At 32.9% G+C, this 22,233-nt stretch overlaps 1 protein-coding gene across 1 annotated transcript; it reads right to left on the reverse strand.

The window, feature by feature from the left end:
- Positions 1-5,395: 5,395 nt before the first annotated feature.
- LOC100801722 (probable protein phosphatase 2C 9) lies at positions 5,396-13,655 on the reverse strand. The gene is made up of 6 exons (XM_003524685.5): positions 13,200-13,655; positions 12,926-13,022; positions 10,356-10,595; positions 9,761-10,037; positions 6,943-7,097; positions 5,396-5,834 (listed from the first exon to the last, which is right to left on the reverse strand). The coding sequence occupies exons 2-6, from the start codon at positions 12,959-12,961 to the stop codon at positions 5,694-5,696; spliced, it is 849 nt and encodes a 282-aa protein (XP_003524733.1). The 5' UTR covers positions 12,962-13,022; positions 13,200-13,655; the 3' UTR covers positions 5,396-5,693.
- Positions 13,656-22,233: the final 8,578 nt, after the last annotated feature.

A 22,233-nucleotide genomic window follows, 5' to 3' on the forward strand; every position in this document is an offset into this window, starting at 1 on the left:
ATTCAACCAAAATATAAGAAATAAGAATATACTTTACTCGTACAAATATAGTATAAATATCATTCATTTTTTTATTTTCTTATTACCCAAACTTTAAAAAGTATATTTAAGATATTGTATAATTCACTAATAGTATAAAAAATATTGAACATGAAAACTAAACTCATTTCAAAAAAGTAGACTCGCATAAGATTTTGTTGGAGGAAAATGAAAAGAGGGAGATCTTATCAAATTTTGTTGTCTAATTCAATTTTTAAGAAGGGAAAGGAGAAAATTGGAGGAGAACAAAATCCCTCCTCATTCAATTTTTGCTACACTCCAATAATGAATAGGTTTGAAGGCCAAGACGAATTTAAAGCATGTCAATGTTATTAGAATGAGAGAAGAGAGAGGAAAATTAAGATTGAGAGAATGATATTATTCAATCCAACTAACAACATATTACAAAGGTAATTATATAGTTGGATAACAACTAACTACCATAACTATCAACTAACTAGAGTTAGTTGCTATAGCTATCGGCACAAACAGACTAAACAACTAACAATAACTAACTAACTATCACAAAATTGTCAACACTAACAGATTAAACAACTAACTATAACTAACGAACTACTAACTAGAGAAGTTAGAATAATGGCCAAACAAAAAAAATACACATCGAATAATGAATACTCTTATACTCCCCCGCAAGCTCAAGAGGGGTTGGAAGAAAGTCTTAGCCAAGAGATCTTTAATGTACTTAGACTGATTGAGAATGAGTGATCTATCTTTTTGTTTTTGAACTTCAATTCCAAACAAATAATCTAAGTCACCCAGGTCTTGGAGAGAAAACACAAAATTCAATTAAGATATAAGGGAGTGAATTAACTTGATGTTGTTACCAGTAACAATAATGTCATCTACATAGAGCAAGATGAGGATAACAAACCCTTTTTCAGAATATACAAAGAGTGATGGACCACATTTGCATGAAGAAAATTTAAGGCTAAGAAGAGTAGCCTTGAGTTTATCAAACCAGGCTTTGGGTGCCTACTTTAGGCCATAGATTGCTTTGTGTAATCTGCACACATGATGTTTGTTTGAGGAAACAAAGTCAAGAGGTTGAGACATATACACTTATTCTTCAAGGATACCATTGAGAAAGGCATTGTTGACATCTAATTGTTGAAGAGGCCATTTGTGAGAAATGGCAAGAGAGAGAATGAGTCTAATAGTTACAGGTTTGATTATAGGAGAAACGGTCTCTTTGTAATCAAATCCTAACTGCTGATGAAACCATTTTGCAACCAGCCTAGCTTTGTACTTATTGATAGAGCCATATGGATTTTCTTTCACCCTAAAAACCCACTTGCAACCAATAGCAGTTCTAGATGATGGAAGATCAACTAAAGTCCATGTTCCATTTTTAATAAGAGCGTCATATTCTGCTTACATAGTTGTTTGCCAAGAAGGATCTGTCAAGGCAGCTTTGATAGTTTTGGCTCAAGATGAGCACTGAGAAGGGTAAGATTTATTCTAGGTTTAACAATCCCAAATTTAGCAAGAATGCATATTGGGTAAGTATTGAGAGGTCTTTCTAAAGCAAGGTCAATGGAAGAAGGTATAACAGGAGAATCCTTATCGGTATTTAGGATGGTATTAGGTTGGATAGATAAAGAATCATTTTGTTCAGAAGGAACAATTAAGGAGGATAGCAAATGTTGAGATGAACTAGATGAAACAGAGGTGTGATTTGGGATGGAAGGTTGTGTTGTAGGATTGGATGCAAGAGAAGGTTGATTATTGGACAAAATAGTAAGGGTAGGTGTACTATCAGGAACATCAAAGGTGATTAAGGACGGTTTAGGAAATAAAGTTGGGTAAGGGAAACTTAGCTCATTAAAAATGACATTTTTGGATATGTGTAGTCTTCCATCAATAACAAGGCACTTGTAGCCTTTGTGAGAAGGAGAATAGCCCAAAAAGACACATTCTTGTGACCTAAATTGAAGTTTGTGCTTATTTTAAGGTCTGAGAAGAGGGAAACAAGAAAAACCAAATGCTCTTAAGAATGAGGGACAGCTTTTGATATGGAACTTCATGATTAATGGCTGAGGAAGGAAGTCTATTGATTAAATAGATGTTGGAAACAAAGGCATGATCCCAATAGTGGAGAGGTAGCTTAGCTCGAGAAAGCAATGTGAGACCCAGTACAATAATATCCATGTGCTTGCGCTCAGTAGTATGGGGATAAATAAGTTTGTGTTGAATTCCATGATCACTTAAGAACTTGGTAAAAGGTCTAAACTCCCTTCCCCAATCATACTGAATAGCCTTAATAGAATAATTAAACTTGTTTAAAGCCATAGATTTAAAGAGTTTAAAAGTTTCCAAGGTGTCAGATTTGTTCTTAAGCAAATAAAATCAAGTAAATCTGGTATTAACAAAAGTAACATGATACTTGTAACCAGATGGTGAAGGAAATGGTGCAGGGCCCCACAAATCAAAATCAATAAAAACAAGATAAAAAGGTTTAGCATAGACAGTGTTAGAAGAAACGAAAGGAAGGTGAGGAGACTTGCCAATAAAACGACAACTAAAAAAACCTATAGGATTTTTATTGATATTTGGAATATTACAAAGCCAAAAAAACAATTTTCATAGCATTAGCACTAAAGTGACCAAGCCTAGAATGCCAAGTAGCAAAAGAAACATAATTACAAGTGATTGTATTAACAATTGGGCTATTTAGAACATTTTTATTGGAAGAAACAAAATCAAAAACATTTGAAAAACTCTTGGATCGAGACACAAAAGCAAGCAATTGAGGGAACTGATAGAGACCATTTTTTCCCATAACTCCCTTGAGTAGAACTTGTTTAGAATCCTATGATTTAACAAGACAAAAAGATGAGTGAAATTAAAAAAAAAACATCATTAACTTTGCATAACTGACTAACACGTATAAGATTTTTAGTAATGGAAGGAACAAATAATAAGTTATTTAGGACAAAGGAAAGTTTAGGAGTAATAGGTGAAGAAAAGGTTGAAAAACATGAGGAATTGATGTTTAGGCACTGACAACTTCCAATACTAATCTGATCAGGCCCCTAAAAAGGAGTCACTTGATGAATATTTATGACATATTAGTCACATGGTGAGAAGCACTAGAATCAGGATACCAATTTTGAGAAGGAACAGAAGAACTCGTGAGATAAACTTGAGGATTAGCTTGTTGTTGAGAAACTTGGTGATTGGTCTGTAGAGGTGGTTGAATATCAGCTAACTGATGTTGAACAACAACAATATATGGTTGAGCATTTCCATGTAAAGATGGAATGATGTATTGAACAGGTTGTGCATATTGAACTTGTTGTGCAGGTATAATAGAGGTCCACTGAACAAATTGTGTGGAAGCAGTTTGAGCAAAAGCAGGAGCAAGTGAAGTTGTTGGAGGAAGAGTAGGAACATAATTCTCTTTTAATCTATGATAACAGAATGATGTAACATGACCAAACTTATAACAGATTTGACATTGCACATCGGCAAATCTACCTCGACCAACCCCTCCACGACCGGAGTTTCGACCACCACAACCATTAAAAAAATGGGTTCCACCATAATCATTAGAGGAATTTTCACTAGAGGAGGATTGAGTAGTCAGATTGACTTGACCCTGAGAATTAGGGTTCATAACAGGTGCAAAATTGGGATCAAAAGCATTCTACTAAGAGGAACTGCCAGAGAGACCTTCAGTGAGATTAATTGAACCTAAGGCTCTTTTTCTTGATCATTTGATGTGTGCTTCATGCTCTAACAGAATTGTCCCAACTTCATTAATCGAAAGGGGATCAAATCCAGTATTGATAACAAAAATAGAAGAATCATACTCATTAGGAAAGCCATCAAGAATCGGATTTAGATGTTCAAATGTCGGCATCGATTCACCAATAAAGGTGAGCTCGTTAACAAGATTCTGAACATAAAGGAGATAATTCGTAATGGACCAATTATCAAGAGAGAAAGAGATCAAAACTCATTGTTAAGTTGTCAAACACGAGCTCGAGTAAGCAATTGAAAGTGTGATTGAATCCTGTCCCATAGCTGCCATGAGGATTTGTAACCAATATGTCACTAAAAATAGTAGACTGAAGCCACGCAAGAAGGAAGTGATCTTGTTCTTTCCAAGCACGAAACACATCAATGACAGTGTCAGTATCGTGATCTTCAAGTGACACATATTTCTATGGAATGATCGGATTAACAAGATAATGATGAAGAAGATGACTCTTGATCACAGGTTCCACTTGTTGGAGCCAAAGAAGATAGTTTTTCCCATGCCATTTTTGAGAAATTGAGTGCACAAATGATTTCAAAGCACTTGCTGGCAAAGACAACAATGGAGGAGAATTTTGAACAGATGCAAAAGCCATGAAAGAAAGCTAGGGTTCAACCTAAGCTCTGCATACCATATTAGAATGAGAGAGAAAAAAGGAAAATCCAGATTGAGAAAATATTATTATTCAATCCAAGGTGATTATATATCTGGATAGCAACCAACTATCATAACTATCCATTAACTAGAATTAGTTGATATAGCTGTCACAAAGCTATCTATACTAATAGATCAAGCAACTAACAATAACTACCTATCACAAAGTTGTCAACACCAACCAAATAAACAACTAATTATAACTAACTACTAACTAGGGAAGTTAGAATAACATCAAAAACAAAAAAATACACATCAAGTAATAAATAGTCTTATAAATGTTAATTAAAATATTTCTAAGTACAAAAATAAATTAATTTTAAAATCCCTTCTTCCTTTTATGAACTAAACAAGTAAAGGGTTATTTTCATTCCTCTCACTTTTCTTAATCAAACAATGTAAAATCAAAATCTCTTCATTCATCTCCCCTTGTCGATTCTGATCATAAGTTTGTTAACTTCACTTCCTTCAAAAAATCATACCAACGAAGATCTCTAATTAGTTAAAAAAAATATACCAATTTCTAAATTATAAAATGAAATCGACACTCACGCATCATTAGTATACAAGAAGCGCTATTTTCACTTAAAAAATAATCAATAGTTCGTCTTCCATTTGTAAATATAAGAAATAAAACGTACCAGCCACGATTTTTCCCAGCAAACACCTCAAGAAGTAACGTTCATATCATCTAGATTTAATTCAAGTAGCTGAATACTTGAACAATTGAATTGATTGAGCTTTCAAATATACCCCTCAAAAAAGAGGAGGAAAAAAATGGAAACTGGAAACATTAAACAGTTTCATGTCTCAATCAATTGCTATACTCGATTGAATTGTAGCCAGAGATCAAGCAACTCAAGCTAGGGTCATTTCAACTATACCATACACTCAGTTTAAAACAAATGCACAAATTCCATGTTCAATGTATAAACTGCTGCCATCTTCTTCACACTGCTCCACAACATAACAATGCATATTACAAAGAAAAATTATGGTGTGATTCTACACAACGAAGAATCAAGAAATACTAAACAGCTAAACAGCACGACCTAAATTCGAGAACTTAAATTTTATATTTTTACATATGAAGGGATGGGGCAAAACCTATTTTTGCAGGAAATTCCAAATTGATAATGGATTTCATGAGCATGGAATTGCATCTTGATATGTAGAATATATATACCCTGAATTTAGAGAGTATGTGTGTTCCCTTTTTTCAACCCTTGAAACGAACTACAATGCAGGAAATATCATCCTTACTGTCTCTGTTCAATGCCTCAGTGGCTAGTTGTTTCGCTGCCTTTTGTGGATCCTTTATCTTTCTTGCAATATCAACAGCTTCTTGGTTTGCCATTACCTGGAATAAATGAAAATTTGTGAGCGCATGAAATAGTTATTTACATAAAGAATGCTGTTTTACTGGCCCAATTCCCTGATGGACGAAACTTAGATACAGTTCCTTAGGTGTTGTTTAACGCATGCTTGTGCTATTTAATGCAAACTTTTTGTGGATCGCCGAAGTTGAACTGTAATTCTGATTGGAGAACACATACAGCACCTAAAATAACTGATTCAAATTGACATTATCATTTTTTTTCATTCTTGGTCTTAGGTTGTGATCGGATAAACTTCTCCATTGACAATTATATGAGAAAAAAAATAAGGTAAGATGAAATAAGCAAGTTTCTCCCTTAAGCTAAAATTAGCTTCTGCATAAGCTAATTTGTAAAAGCTCTCTTAGTTAGCTTTTTCAAAAAAGCTTATTTTAACTTATGCATAAGTTAATTTTACCTTACAAGAGAAGTTTATTTCATTTTTCTCTTATTTTCTTCTCAAACAAGTGTTTGTGAAAAAGTTTATCCAAACAAGGCCTTAATCTTTTTGACGCCCATTCCAATCATTAACCCCGCTGGAAATGCTAATGGAACTTGCAAGTATGGCATCAAATACGAGCACAAGTGCACAATTCACAGCGCACCCCTTTTAGATTAGTATTTGGGGAAAACAGACGTGTTAGTAGCACAAACTCCAACACTCTTTTTCACACATTTTCAATTATTGACAGAAATTATTAGAAACTACAAAATCCTGTATAAGGCTCATTAAACTAGGAGCCAGACCCACATAATTTAGTGGCTTTTAATAAATTTTAACCAATAATAGTGTATTTGGAAAATTATATCATTAGCCCTTCTCCTGGAGAAAACATTTAGGATGATAATGAAATGAAATACTAGATGATGTAGTGCCAATGGTGCACTTGTCCGTATATAGGATGCCACTATTAGCACTTTGGAATGAAGTTAGTTGAGACTGGGGACAAACTTTTGGATCAGAGAAAAATTTTGGAATAAATATGAAATAAGATTAGTTGTAGGACATAAAAAAATCTACAGTAAAGTTAAGGAATGAAAAGTGCAGTTTTGCCTTCAAGAAAAAATAGACAAAAAGAGAATAATCAAAACCTTCCATAGACCATCACTAGCAAGTATCAAAAGCTCAACATCTGGGGTAATGTCAGTATACTGAATGTCAGGATCAGATCGTAAGTGTGTTTTGAGGTTTCTGTCTCCGAAGGCACGAGAAACTGCAAGCTGCCCATTCACTCTTGCAACATCTCCTGATATAACCCACAAATGAAAAAATTAGTACATAATAGAAAGCATTAAAAGAAAAAAGGAATCACAGTACTTTTCACATTTATATATTGAATTGTGTGATCAATTGACCTTGGTGTAAAATTTGGCACATTAATACTAATCAATAATATCTTATAGGATGTAATTCTTATGTGATCAAATGATTCTTGTGTTTAAGGTAAGCTATGTACTTGGTGTAAAATTTGACACATTAACACTAATCAATGTAATTTGACACATTAATACTATTTGATCAAGTGTTTAAGGTAAGCTATGGCCATAGCTACCAGTGAGCTTCTTTGGATAACACAATTACTTCAAAAATTAAAATTCAGGGAACATTCAACAAATGAAGTTGTGTTGTAATGTAATAACCAAGCAGCTTCGCACATAGCATCTAATCCATTTTTCCATGAAGAGACTAAGCATGAGCATGTGGAAATAAATTGTCATTTAGTGTGAGAAAAACTTCTTCCGCAAAAAAATTATCACCGCATTTTGTGGAAGCAAAGCTTTCCAAGTTTATTTTGATGATGTCAAAGACTCAAGTCAAGAATCAAGAGTCAAACAAGTTTCAAGAATTAAAGAGTCGTTCAATCAAGAATCAAGATTCAAGTGAAGTTTTAAGAGAAGACTCAAGATATGCAAGAACCATTAAGATAAGTATAAAAAGATTTTTTCAAAATATTGAATAGCACAATTTTGATTAAGAGAATTTTTCAAAATGAAAAATCTTTTACCAAAGAGTTTTACTCTCTGGTAAGGCAGTAATCAATTATCAATAGTCAACATTCTTTTCAAACTGATTTACAAAGCAGTAATCGATTACCATAATCATGTAATCGATTACCAATGTTTTAAAACGTTAGATTTCAAATTTCAAGAGTTACAACTTATGATAAAACATTTTCAAATCATTTCAAACTTGTGTAATCGATTACTAGTATTTCTAAACATTTTGATTTTCAAATTTAAACATGAAGAGTCACATCTGTTGATGTGTAATCGATTACAAGTGACTTATTTTGAAAAAGAAATTATCAAAAGCCACAATTCTTAAAGTGACTTATTTTTGAAGATTTTTTCAAAAGTCAAAACCTTTAAGTGACTAATTTTCAAAAGAGTCACAACTTTTAAAAAGTGACTAGTTTTGAAGAAATTGCGAAGAGTCACAACTTTTAACTTGTTTTTTCAAGAGCCATCAAATGGCTATAAATATGTGACCATGGCATAAATTTTACAAAAAGAACTTTCAGATTTCTTTCATTCATTCAAAGCATTCTTCTAAGAGTTTTTGTTCAATACTTTCTTTATTCAAGAAAAGTTCATTGGCCAAAAACTTGTGCTATTCTTCTTCTTCATTCTTTCTCTCTCTTGCCAGAAGAATTCAAAGAACTAACCGCTTGAGAATTCTTTTGTTTTTTCCTTCTCCCTCTTGCCAAAAGATTCAAAGGACTAACCGTCTGAGAATTCTTTTGATTCTTCTCATTCCCTTTAAACAAAAGATTTCAAAGGACTAACCGCCTGAGATATCTTTTGTTTTCCCTTACAAAGATTCAAGGGACTAACCGCCTAAGAATTCTTTGTCTTAACACATTGGAGGATACATCCTTTGTGGTACAAGTAGAGTGTACATCTACTTGGGTAGTAATACTGAGAACAAGAGAGGGTACATTTCTTGTGGATCAGTTCAAGTGGAGGGTACATCCACTTGGTTGTTCAAAGAGAACAAGGGAGGGTACATCCCTAGTGGATCTTTGCTTGTAAAGGATTTTACAAGGTTATTGAAAATCTCAAGAACAGGTGGTTGCTTGGGGATTGGATGTAGGCACAGGTTGTTGCCGAACCAGTATAAAAACTTGTGTTTATTTTCTTCTTCCCTACACTCTTTACTTTTCCGCTGTGTACTTTTTATTTACACTTTACTTTTGTCTAAGTTATTGTTTCTATTCTTTACTTTCTTATAACTTAGTAGTAAAGTCTAATTGAATCTAGTAATATTAAGAAGGATAATTTTTAATTAGTCAAGACACATTAATAATTAATTCAACCCCCCTTTCTTAATTATTCCGAGGCCACTTGATCCAACACATTTGTTGGCTCCAATGATCAACTGGCAAATATATTCAAATAGTCTCTTTGGGACACTCAAATTCACCATGTTTGTAATTGTAACAAGCTTGGTGAATATGATTTGTAAGCCCTAGCTTGAGGGGAAGTGCTGGAAATGATAACAGTAGTTATTGTAGCTTTGGAAATAATGGAAATTTAAGGTAAAATTACGATCTCAAAAACTAGTCCTTATATAAATATCAGTATGCTGAATAAATAACAGAAATCTATCTAGAATTTATTCTGAGTGTTGTGAAGTTAACAACTTAGCATCAATTACCCATAACCATCTGATGAGAAGTCAATTTTTCAGCTATCACATATGATCCAATCATCTTTTTAATTGGAATGGTGGTACTATATAAAGCATGATGGATCAAGTCACATGTTGTAATTTAAAAATGCAAATTAGATTATGAGACGCATAAAACCATGCATACTATTCCCCATCACACGATATGAATGAAATCCCATAGTATGAAAAGATAAATCAGCATTGTAACATCTAAAGCAACAGGATTAATTGAAGAACCTGGCATGTTTGAGACAAAGCCACCTCTGGTCTCAATGCTTCCCCGCTCAGTATTGGGTTCATGATCAGTTGTCATCTGTCCAGCCACCCCTCCCCTCGACACAACAGCTCGTGAATCTCCAACATTGGCTACCCATAATTTCTGATTATTTATGAGAATTGCAGTCACTGCAGTTGATCCTCCTCGCCCCAAATCAGGACTGTGAGAAAGAATTGCCTGATCTGTTGTCTCATACGCATTAGAAATGGACATGAATGGATCATTCCAGAAGTCCTCCTATGTAATGAATGACAACTTCACAATCATAAACATAATTACAGCGAAAGGCATCATAACAAGTATAATAAGCCAAATTTACCATTACACATCCTTTCAAAGTTCTTTTGCAAGGACAGAGATCTTACCAACCTCTTCAAGATATTAAAACTAAAATGACTTGTACTTTTATATGGTTGATATTGCCAAAAAAGTATGGAAACAAAATTGTCATGCTATATGCAATATAAGATAGAACGGAAGAAAAACCCTTTTCCAGATAAATCAGATGAGATCAAGGTAATAAATGCATATCTTTAGTTTCATTCAACAACTCACGTCCTTCAAGATGTTAGAAAACAGATGCTTTTGTAAATAGGCTGGTACACTGTCACCCAGGTGTCCATCATATATAGCAAAAAGCCCAAGCTCTCGCCCTTTGAACTGCACAAATTTTGCTACGTGGTAGTCCTCCATCGGATGGTTTGCTTTCCCTTTAACTAGGCTATAGCCATACTTGACTGAGGACTGACTGCTCTTGCCTTTGCCAGAGTTACATGAAGAACGCCCTCCGACCACCTAAAGATAGAGAATTTAAAATACAATAACAGAGAATATATTGGTCTTGCCTAGTTTAACATATTTCAGTAATATATATTAAAGAAAAGAAAAACTTTACATCTGTGACTACCAAAAGAGAATATAAGTTGGAAGATATCACTAAGACAAAGTCAGAAACAAAATCAATGATTTCATACTCACTAGGTTGACTTGAACCAACTTGTTTTCAGGTTAACTGATAACCATTGTTAAAAAATAAAAATAAAAATAAAAATTCATTTTTAGGCCTTCACTTAATAGCTTAAGCTTTTAGGAGATTGACATGGCATCATCTCTGATAATCTGATTCCATCACTATATCTGCTGCTGAGTCTAAAGTATCTGGCACTCCTATTGTTTGATAACATTTGTATTATCCAATGGGTTGCACTTCTCCCCCTTGTAATGGACTTGTTTGGGTCTTATTCCTGCATTTGGTGTTGTTTTTTTTCCTGTGTTTAGCTTTATTTCTCTCTCTTTTTCCTGCATTTAGGTTTATCCGCTTTTGCCTTCTTTGGCTTATTTCTGTCCATTAGGCTATATTATAGCTACTTGGTTCTTATTCCTAAATTGGTTGGTACTTCTTTAGCAGTTTGTCTCAATTTACTAGCTCTATTCTTACGTCATTAATCATGTCCTCTTCCAGATGATTCTATCATCATGCCAACCATCTACTGCTCTTCTGACAAAACATTATTCCAGCCATCATTTTGCAGTACCTCTGCAAGGCTGTTTGGGAAGAGAACAATGGAGTAAAATGAGAATTCCAATCATAAAAGAAGGAATTCTTCTAACCAGGGGTCGGATTCAAATTTCCAAGGTTTGGATAAGTATTGTATGGCAGTTAAGAAAGTGGAACTGCACACCTTTAATGGGGAAGATCCTGAGGAATGGATCACCAAGGCAGAAAGCCAGAAACATACTCTGAAGGGAAAAATACTTCAAAAGAAGTGAAGATCATATTGGCTAAATTATATGGAAGGATCAACCATCCACTGGTTCAATCTTTTGAGAGAAACAGAAGATGATCTCCCTCAGAATAAGTAGTGGTCAAGAGTATAATCTGTGCAACCTCTATTATATATCCAACAACAACAAAAGGTCTTTTTTCCACTGGAAGAAGTCGATTACCTGAAGCAATCAATACCAATGTATTCTGTTTAAAACCAAATTATGAGAAAGACCTATAGTTAGATATAGATTTTTTCAATGTTTTCTCTTGGAGTTTTCCTTGGTCTTTCACTACCCTCATTATTCGTTTATCCTCCATCTAATCAATACCTCTTACAGGGGCTTCAATTGTTTTCCTCCACACATGGGCAAATCATGTCAGGCAAGATTGTGTCGTATTTTCCTCAATAAGTGGTATTCCTGCTTTCTTCTATAATATCCATATTATTCCTATCTTATCTAGCAAGTACATCCATCCTCCAATTCTCATTTCTGCAATACTTATGTTCTGGTTGGCACTTCACCACCCAACATTCCATAACATAAAACATAGTTGGTCTTATAGCTATTTAGCAAAATCTCCCTTTAAACCTGATGAGCACCTTTTGATCACAAATAAGAAAGGCATTTATCCATTTCATCCACTCTATCTAAATTCCATGATTTACATCTCCAATTTCTCAGTTAAGTTGCATGTTAAATAATAGATACCAAAACCACATAACCTTTTAGTAAAGTATGATTGCCAATTTCCACATCCAAGCCAATGCTCGCACACGTCCTGCTGAATTTGCATTCCATACAATCATTCTTTTGCTCAATCGAAAATCATGTGATTTGAGAGCTTCTCTCCACAATTTTTATTTTCTCTCTTGACTCTCTCACTAGGACTATATCATATTCAGAAAGCAATCATTGAGTCACCAGCTCCTAGATATACTTGTTAAGTACATCCAAAAACAAGGTAAGAAGATCCTCGTATTGTAGGAAAATCCTTCATGACCCCACTGTTCTTTATAATTAAATGGCAGTATGAGAAAAAGAAGGCACGTGCACAAAACCATTGTTATGCCTCTACTCAAAAGCTTAAGCTTATAGGAGAGTTGGTAGTTGACAACTGTTAATACATAGAAATAATCAATATACATAACATTTTTCATCAAGTAAGATTAGGAAAATAAAATTTGGAAAAGTCCCAAACCAAGTCAATTCACTAGCACAGCACCAGAACTTAATTTTCAAATCTCAAACAGCCATTCAGCACATGACATCATTACATGGAGATTGATTATTTCCAATACAAAAAGAGGAGCAAAAAGGAAGAAGAAAAAATATTACAAAGGGAAAGAATTCCTCACCTGACTGACAGAGCTGAAGCAACAAAGACTATCCATATAATCCAGCTCCACCTCAACCTTTCCGTCTATCACTCAACATCTAACTCTTACCACAAAACTGCAAAAAAATAAAAATAAAAATCAGCGTGAGAGAAAGTCCAAAACTTCCCAAAAAAAATAAATTCCAAAAAAGGCCGATCAAAAAAAAAGAAAAAACAAGCAATTCAATCACCCCTGAAAAAAAAAAAAGACAGGGGGGGGGATTCCCAATATGGTAATCCAAAAATTCTCTTACCATCCAAACTTTTCCCTGGAAAAAGATCTGCAAGGAAAGTGGGTCGTCTCTAATTAAGTGTTGAAAGGTGAAACAAGAGGGGAAGAGAGAAAAATATATTAAAAGGCAAGAAGAAGTGTTATTTATGTTATTGATTGATAAAATAGGAATAGGAACAGGGAATAGGGGGAAGATTGGAAGACTAGATAACCGTCTGGTTTTGTTTGAGAAAGTCTTTGTGTTGTGTTGGAAACTTGGAATGAATGAATGAATGGGGGCCAAAAGGCATAGGTTGCCCTTATTGACTTTTGCCGTTTCTGAGTCTCCTTTGTTTTATTGCTGACACTGTTTGTTTGTTTGTTTGATTATTACAGCTGTTTTTGTTTCGAGGATTCACTTCATAACATAACATAGTTAGTTCCTTCCTTCCTATAAACCCAACAACGAACGATCCTAATTGTATTCTAGTATTGTTTTGTATTGGCATTGGTTAATGGTTATTGAGTTTCTTACCCCTGGCCGTGGGGAGAGGGTGTGGGGTCCACTCCAAGGTCGGCCAAATTTTCAACCTTCATATATTCTCTTTCTTGCCGCACACACAAATACACAATTTTCTCACTGCCCTCCATCTTGTCTTGTCCCCAAAAGGGTTAAAAAGAAATACAAAGCAAATTACAATAATGCAGACAAATACTCCTTTGTTTAATTTTCAGGAATATAGGAGCTTTGATTTGAGTGTTTTTAATTTTTTTTAACAAATAGAAAATAATATATATATATATATATATATATATATATATATATATATATATCTGTTTAAAATTTAAAAAATATTTTTTTTTTAAAATAATTTCAAAAACAAGCTCAAAACTGAAAATAACAAATTAAGATTTTTAGTTTTATTTTTTAAGAAAACTAAAAATACGATATCATCTTAAAATACTTTCTTCCTAATAATATATTTTTTAAATCTTAGAAATTTAAAAAAAATAATTTCAGAAAAAAAATAAAAAAAATAAGAAAAAAATAAACCTTCAAACAACCAGTATCGACTAAGTTATTCATATTTGTCTTCCTATTTTCATGGTAATTGGTAAGTTTTTTTTTTTCAAACTACACCTTCTCTCTCCTATCTTTTTACAAAATATACTATTTTTTCAAAAAATTCTCAAATTGCATTACTTTGATACAAATCTAATGAATCGTACATTATTTTTTAAAAATTATTAAAATAATATAAATATTATATTATATAAATATTTTTTAATTGGTTTTAAAAATACTTTTATTAAAATACTTTTTTATAATTTTTAATTATATTATTAAAATAATTTTTAATTTTTGTATAATATCTACTATCATCTTAGTTACCACGCTCTTAAATTTTATGTCTTAAAAAAGATATATCAATTATTTTTTCATTATATTTTTTAATTTATTTTAATACTACTAACTAATTTTCTCATTTTTTTTAATTAACGAACATAACAAAACAAAAACATCAACCACACATAAATTTAACAAAAAAAAAAAATACATACATCGTAACTAACAAACTATACTATAATTTTCTCTAATTTTTATATTTTTCTTTATCTGTATATATCTCTTAAAAAATTTATAAAAATTATTTTTAAAACCAACTAAAAATGTATTTATATAATATAATATTTATACTGACTATCATCTCAGTTACCACACTTTTAAATTTTATGTCTATTGTATAAGAAAGAAAAAATTATAAAAATTATTTTAATAAAAAATTATTTTTAAAACCAATTAAAAATATATTTATATAATAATATTTATATTATTTTAATAATTTTGAAAAAAATTGATTCCTTATATTTGCATCAAAGTGATGTAGTTTGAGAATTTTTTGAAAAAATAGTATATTTTGAGAAAAGATAAGAGAGAGAAGATATAGTTTGGAAAAAAAAACCTAATTGGTAACTACATATTTTCTCTTCTTTATTTTATGTTTCTACTTTCACCTTTATATTTTAATTTTTAATTAAATTTATTTTATTTTTTAACTTACTAAATACTATCAGTCAAACATGTTTATAAAAATAGCATTTCCAAGTATAATATTTATGAGAACATGATTCTTAAAATAAAATACACTTAAAAATGAATTTTTTTTGGCTCTTGTATGATAGTGTATCTTTCCATATGATATTTAGAAAAGATTAGATCTGGTCAAAGTTGCAAGTTAGATTTTTCGAACAGGTCATTAATTCTCCTGCCATCCCTGCCACCTCTGAAGTCTAAATACTCAATGTACAAATCTGCAATTGACGACAAATAAATGTCAAGTCTCGTGGGTTTGGGTTTTTAAACCCCCGAGAGGGTTAATTTTAGATGCGGTTAAAAGGTGGTGACATGGTAGATTCATTCCTATAAATAATAGGCAATGCTATCAGTTTCTGAGAGAAACTTCGGTTTAACCTCTCCTTTACAATTTTTTTTTTCAAATTCGGAAAGTGTAATTTCTTCTTATTTAAGTGTATTTGATAGAAAAGAATGAAAAGTATAGGGAATCAATTTTAAATATAAAGACTAAAAGAGAATTAAAATGTAAATTATAAGGATTAAAAAAATAATTTTTAAATTATAAAAACTAAAAAAAAATTAAAATATAAACTATAAAGACTAAAAAATCATTTTAAAACTATAGGAACTAAAAGATACAAATGATAAAATTATAAAAATGTAAATAATGGGGGCCACAAGACCACACGAGTGAGAGGGACAATTTTGGCAATACAGCAAACAATGTAGTGTGATGTCTTCAACTTCTCACCTTCACTTCCTTTCTTCACAATTTGAGATGAAAGTTAAAGCATCTATGTGGTTCCTATGTTTTTTTTTCAAATCTTGCAAATCTTGCAGCTGCATTTCATATGCGGCAAATATCCAACCTTTTGAACCAAACACTACCTAAGTACTTCAAAGTATAAAAATTTCAAAAAGATCCTTCATTTTAGTCTTATCATTAAAATACTTTCATTGTATTTAATTTTAAGTTTGTGCCTACCCGACATGATATTTATGTGATAGTTAATGATACACATGTGCAATTCAATGCATACTTAACAAGAGAAAGTGTATACGTGGTATAATGCGTAAAAATAATATTCACACAAGGATAAATGTATCCTACGCAGTCATAATAGTGAATCAAAAGTCTAAATATCGAACCCTAAGGACCAATTGTGTTTCCAATTAGTCAAAATTATTAAACTAAACAGTTGAATTAATCAAAAAAGGAATTGAAGTATTTTTATAGTTTTGGTTTTAAAAGAAAACAAGTAAAATACGCAAAAGAGATATTTGAATGATATTAAAATCGATCGAAGATTATGATTCACTAGTACTGATTTTCCCCCAATCAAAGTTCCTATGAAATTCCTACCACGGTTAATTACTGATTCTCAAAATCAATCAAAAGCATATGATATCAAGGTCTAATGATGCTCTTGTCTTGAACTAATACTCCAATGATCATAGAGATATTGTTCCAAATCAAGGATTATAATCAAAACAAGTGGTGATCAATTAAAGATTAATTAATTTATCGAAGATTATGCAAACAATTTGATCATGTAATTTGGTGTAATTACTTAGGTCTATCCAACATACGCAGATGATCACCACAGTACATTCGATTAAGCATAGGATTGATCAGTTCTGAATTAAACAATAAAAATAAAAAAAAAGATAATTAATTAACATAAAACACTGAGAAATTTCATTAAGAATAAGAAAAAGGATACAATTGGGCAGTTACATCATAACCCCCGAACTAGGGTGACTAGCAACTCATGATCAAAGCAAAACTAGAAAGTCTATAAGAAATTAGCTTAGACATACCAATAAGGTAGGAATGATGATCACGATCCGTCCTCACGGTGTTATCCACGCTTCATAACTTTCAAAAATCCTCAAGGTTCTCTCAAAATTTGTAAATATGATCAAAAGTACTTAAGATACAAGATACAACACTTATTTATAACCTCATAAAAGATATCAGATTGAAAAGGCACATCATGATTGTGGTGAAATCCACCATGACTGTGGTTGAAAAGTTGAAATGCTAAAACTCTAGAGTGACATGAATTGACTATGGCCTTCATGGGTTGACCTTGACCGTAGTAAAATTTACCACGGTCGTGGTCAAATGGTTGGCACTGCTCTAGAGGGTAGTTATCCTTTTGCCAAGGTTGTGTTATTTACCACAACTGTGATAAATGTATCACGATCATTATCAAGTGTAGAGTCTTCAGATTTTTATAAAATCATGCAATTTCTAACTCTTTCACTCAATTAAGTGACTATACTTTTGCAATACAAAACTAATGTTCAAATGTGAGTTTTGCCAAGAAAATGCATATAAATGACATAAAAACTCACAAAATATCACTTAAAAAGTGATTTGTCACCTGACAATCCAATCAAAGACTAAAATGACATTAATTGGAATATAACATGTCATTCATGTGTAAAGATAGTTTAATTGGTTTAAGAAACTCAACAAAAATTATTGTAGTATTTTGTTGATTTTCTTAATTAGACTTTTAAAGACCTTTTATAAAATTTTGATACTTTTAGAAACTAAAATTATAGTGATTTACACTTTTAGAAATTTAAATGACTATTTATCCATTTTATAGTAGATACCCTACAAAATCACCATCGTAGAAACACAAAATGATCAAAATTACATTGTATTAGAACTATTTGATGAAGAACACACATTTGGCCCCTTAGCGCCTCCAACGCGACAAGTGTAATAACTTTGGTTACTTTAGTTGAAATTTATTTTTTAATATTTTTATTGACAAATGTTATACTTTGTTAATTTTTTTATTAGTGGGAGATTGAAACCATAGTTTTAAAAATCTGACTCAACTAATTAGTCTGACTAGTCAAATTAGAAATTGGTGATCTAGTCAGTTTGAGTCTCTTATTAGATCAGTCATGTCATTGACACAGTTTGACGTGATCAATTCTTAAATCAATTCAATTTAACCACTGAAATGGTTTGATTGAACTGGTGTTAATTATTTTTTCTTATAAACACAAAAATATACGGTACACCCAATAATTAAACCAAGAATCTAAAAATTATTTAATAAATTAACTTACTACCAAATTATCATAACTAATTATTAAACTTATGACACAATTAATATATATATATATATATATATATATATATATATATATATATATATATATATATGTTTTATGTTATTTAATTACATTAGTTATTGCTTTTTACCTACTCACTCACCAGTTCAATCAGTGACACTTCAGCCTAATATCCAACCCAATCAATAACTGATCTAATTTTTAAAACTTGGATTCAAAACCAAGACATCTCCTCTCTCTCATCTCCTTTCGCCATCAAGTCAAACTTATAATCCTTTTTCTTTGTAGTTACTTGCTATTTGCTCGTAAATTAGATAAATGGTATTTATACAAGTTTTATGAAAATGTTTTATTTATCAATATATATCAAATTTGTTAAAAAAAGTAAATTAAATTAAAAATAATTGATTTTAAAATATATTTATATGCTAAAAATAAATCAAAATAACTTATTTTATAAATATATAATTAAGAGAATTTAAATTATTATATGTCCTGTTCCCAATAATAGGCAAATAGAGAAAAACAATATTTATTTTACGTAACAAATATTCATTAAACTATTAACTTTTATGTTCTGGGGGCTGTAAGCTCCTTTTGATAATAAAAAATTAAAAAAAACTAATCAACTTTAATTTGTAACAAATTTTCTCCATAAATATTCATGGATGAATTTCAAATTATAGTTCAGACTACGTAAAAAATGACAACTCAATTAGATTGTGTTTTTTTTTACTATTTTTCTCTTCACTTGACAATCATTGATTACTAAACTCTTAGTATAGATTTGATTTCCGCATACCCTACATTTTTTTTACAGATATACCCTACATATTTATACTTTGATATAAAATCTTATAATACGTAATATTAAGTTTTAATTGTTAGTTTGCTACTTAGAAGTATGACTACTGTATGAGACTCTAATACTTGCACATAAATAACATATAGAGAGTGGAGAATTTCCAGTATCATTTCAGTATTTAAATACACCACCGTAGTAACAAAGAAGCTTTCCACCACCACTGTTGTAACCACCGCAATCTCTAGCTGAAAATTGCCTTGCACATCGCAACAGGAAGAAGATATCTCAAGAAGGGCACAAGATTTGTTGAATGTTTGGAAGGAGTGAAGAACTTCCTAAATTTTGGAGTATTTATAGACACATCTGAGAGCGCGTGGGGAGGCTACACGTTCTCTGTTAGGAACAGAGGATTGCACTATGTTATGCTAACTACAATAAAAGGTAATTCATAATTCATCCTTGTTTATTTCATTCATTGCATTCTTTTTTATAGTGTTTACAATGTCTAATACTAATAATGATATCATTTTTGTTGTAACATAATTAGATTGTGATTTGGAGTTGTCCCCTAACAAGCAACAATGTTAACAGAATTAGGCACTACTGCTGGGTCCTTTCACACGTAATCATTTAGGTATGTTGGTTTGGTATGGGTGCGGGTTGGTCTGGTGTATGCTGTGGTGGGCTGTTGTTGCTATCAATACCCGCCGCTGGAAAACCAACCTTCTCCTTAAGGTTGGACAATAAAAACAAGCTGAAACAAGGGTGAGTTTAGAAAACAAAAGATACGTTAGTGAAATTACTGTTTGTGGGCTAGTTTGGGCCTAACAATAATAATGTCTGAATGAATAAGTAGTGTGTGTGACTCGTGCCACAGAACTGAACTTCCAAGGAGAGGATTGGGTTTGTGACCCACACCGTGGAGCAATCAAGGAAGGCGTTAAAGACGGGTGGCGGAGATGATGGTGGAGGCGGTGGCTTCGGTGGTGGTGGTGGATGTGGTGGCAGGTGTGGCGGCGAACGTCGTCGTTGATGACAGATAGAGCAAAACCAAGTCTTGGCGGAAAAAAGAATCCAAATCAAGCGCGGATGAATCTGATGCTTGACGACAGCGTCGCCGAGTAGGATGGTGTCATTGTCGTAAGGGATTTCGTGGCAATGGCCATGGCGGTAATGACAGTGGGCGGTGCGGAGTGATGGAGGCAACGGACGACTAAGCTGGATGTGGTGGTTGGTCGAATGAAAGCGCAAAAGCGACAGCAGAGCCATTGGTGCGACTGTTTTGAGTTCGGGATGGTGGGAAACAGCCAAGGGAGGCGGAGCTAACGTGGGTGTTGTTGTTGGTTGTGGTTTGGGAAAAGATGGAGATGTGGTGGGTGTTGTTAAGGTCTCCACAGGTGGTGGTGCATCTGTTGGGGATGAGTTGGGAGGAAAGGGAGTGAGTATGAGAGCGGATAGCCGGTCAAGGATGACGTCAAGCTTGACAATCATCTCTAGAGTCTTGGTGGTCATCTCCAAAGTTTGGGTGGTCATGGAGGATAGGTTCAAGGTGAGGTGGTATACAGCCTCTTCAAGGCGGTCTAGGGTGGCTTGGTGGCTGTAGTGAGTGGGTATGATTGAAGGTAGGGGTTCCGGCAGGTAGAGGCAGCCATAGGAGGCAACCATGGATGGCAGGTCGAACCAATTTGTTAGGAACAGAGGACTGCACTATGTTATGCTAACTACAATAAAAGGTAATTCATAATTCTTCCTTATTTATTTCATTCATTGCATTCTTTTTTATAGTGTTTTCAATGTCTAATATTGATAATGATATCAATTTTGTTGTAACAGAATTGGATTGTGATTTGGAGTTGTCCCCTAACAAGCAACAATGCTAACGGAATTAGGCATTACTGTTGGGTCCCTTCACACGTAATCATTCAGGTATGTTGGTTTGGTATGGGTGCGGGTTAGTCTGGTGTATGCTGTGGTTTGTGGTTTATGTTGTGGTGGGCTCTTGTTGCTATCATTCTCCCATATGCAGCGTTTCACTCTGCTGTTTCAATTTTATTAAAATCCTCACCATTCGTATTTTGCCACGTGGCAGGCACATCAAATGACGTCATCATAAGCCTAGAGGTCGTCAGCGTTGTTCTTTTAAATGTCTTTTCGTAGGCTTTGGGTCAGTTGCGGTACAATGTCCATTTCGGTCTGCTCATTCGTTTGGCGAACGCCTATTTTCTGTGGTTAATCTCTTGTGTTTATGTATTTAAGATTGTTAGATTGTGTATGCCTCCAGGCATTATTAGTCGGCATATAGAGATCTATGTGCTTCCTCGACAGAATCAATCGCACACCGATAGGTTTCTTACCATTCTAAGTCTTTTTTTACTTACATACTCTAGATTGCAGGATTGTATATCCCTTGAGACACTCTTGGTCAAAGTTATTAGATCAATGTGTTTCGTTAACCCGAATCTAAGGTGCACACTGATAGGTTTTTTATTGTCTTAAGTCTCTTTGTGTCTACGCACTCGAGACAACAAAGTTGTGTACCCCCAATACTCTCGATCGGCATTGGGTGGTGTCTCTAATCGATCTTTTGATGACTATTGACCTCGGACATCCACCAATGTTACTTTTATAAGGCATCCCATTGTATACACTACTTAATCCTCATTCACTAAGTGGTTGTAACTACCTGAAATACGCGCTTGGGAATTTGGGGCAACAAATGAGATCATATATGATGAACCTTAGCGTAAAATATCGGATAGGTCAATTAGAATAGATCCTTATAAAAGCCTTAGCGTTTGACCAAGAGGGCGGATCTCACTTGACACTTAAATGTTCTTGAACTAAGTGATTTTCCTAGACTCGACTTAATTACAAAAACAACTCCTATTACCAACGTTAAACATTAAGTTATAAACCTTAAGATTTTTGCGTGAGTTTGTCGCGAATACAAATATATATTTCCTATATGTTTTATAAGTTCAGCATTTATAATTAGAAGATAGTCCTTAATTAAGATTTTTTTGTTAGTTTGTTGCGAATAAGAATATATATTTCCTACATGTTTTATAAGCTTGGAATCCGAATATATATTTC

The sequence above is a fragment of the Glycine max genome, chromosome 5, assembly GCF_000004515.6.
Source record: "Glycine max cultivar Williams 82 chromosome 5, Glycine_max_v4.0, whole genome shotgun sequence".
In the NCBI taxonomy this organism is placed as follows: Eukaryota; Viridiplantae; Streptophyta; class Magnoliopsida; order Fabales; family Fabaceae; genus Glycine; species Glycine max.

What these genes read in the sequence shown, in the direction of transcription:
- LOC100801722 (XM_003524685.5), bottom strand. Translation starts at nt 12,961, where the DNA reads ATGGATAGTCTTTGTTGCTTCAGCTCTGTCAGTCAG. An exon ending in GCTTCAGCTCTGTCAGTCAG is followed by an intron (nt 10,596 to 12,925) that starts GTGAGGAATTCT and finishes CTCTATCTTTAG; the next exon opens with GTGGTCGGAGGGCGTTCTTC. An exon ending in TTTCTAACATCTTGAAGGAC is followed by an intron (nt 10,038 to 10,355) that starts GTGAGTTGTTGA and finishes TTCATTACATAG; the next exon opens with GAGGACTTCTGGAATGATCC.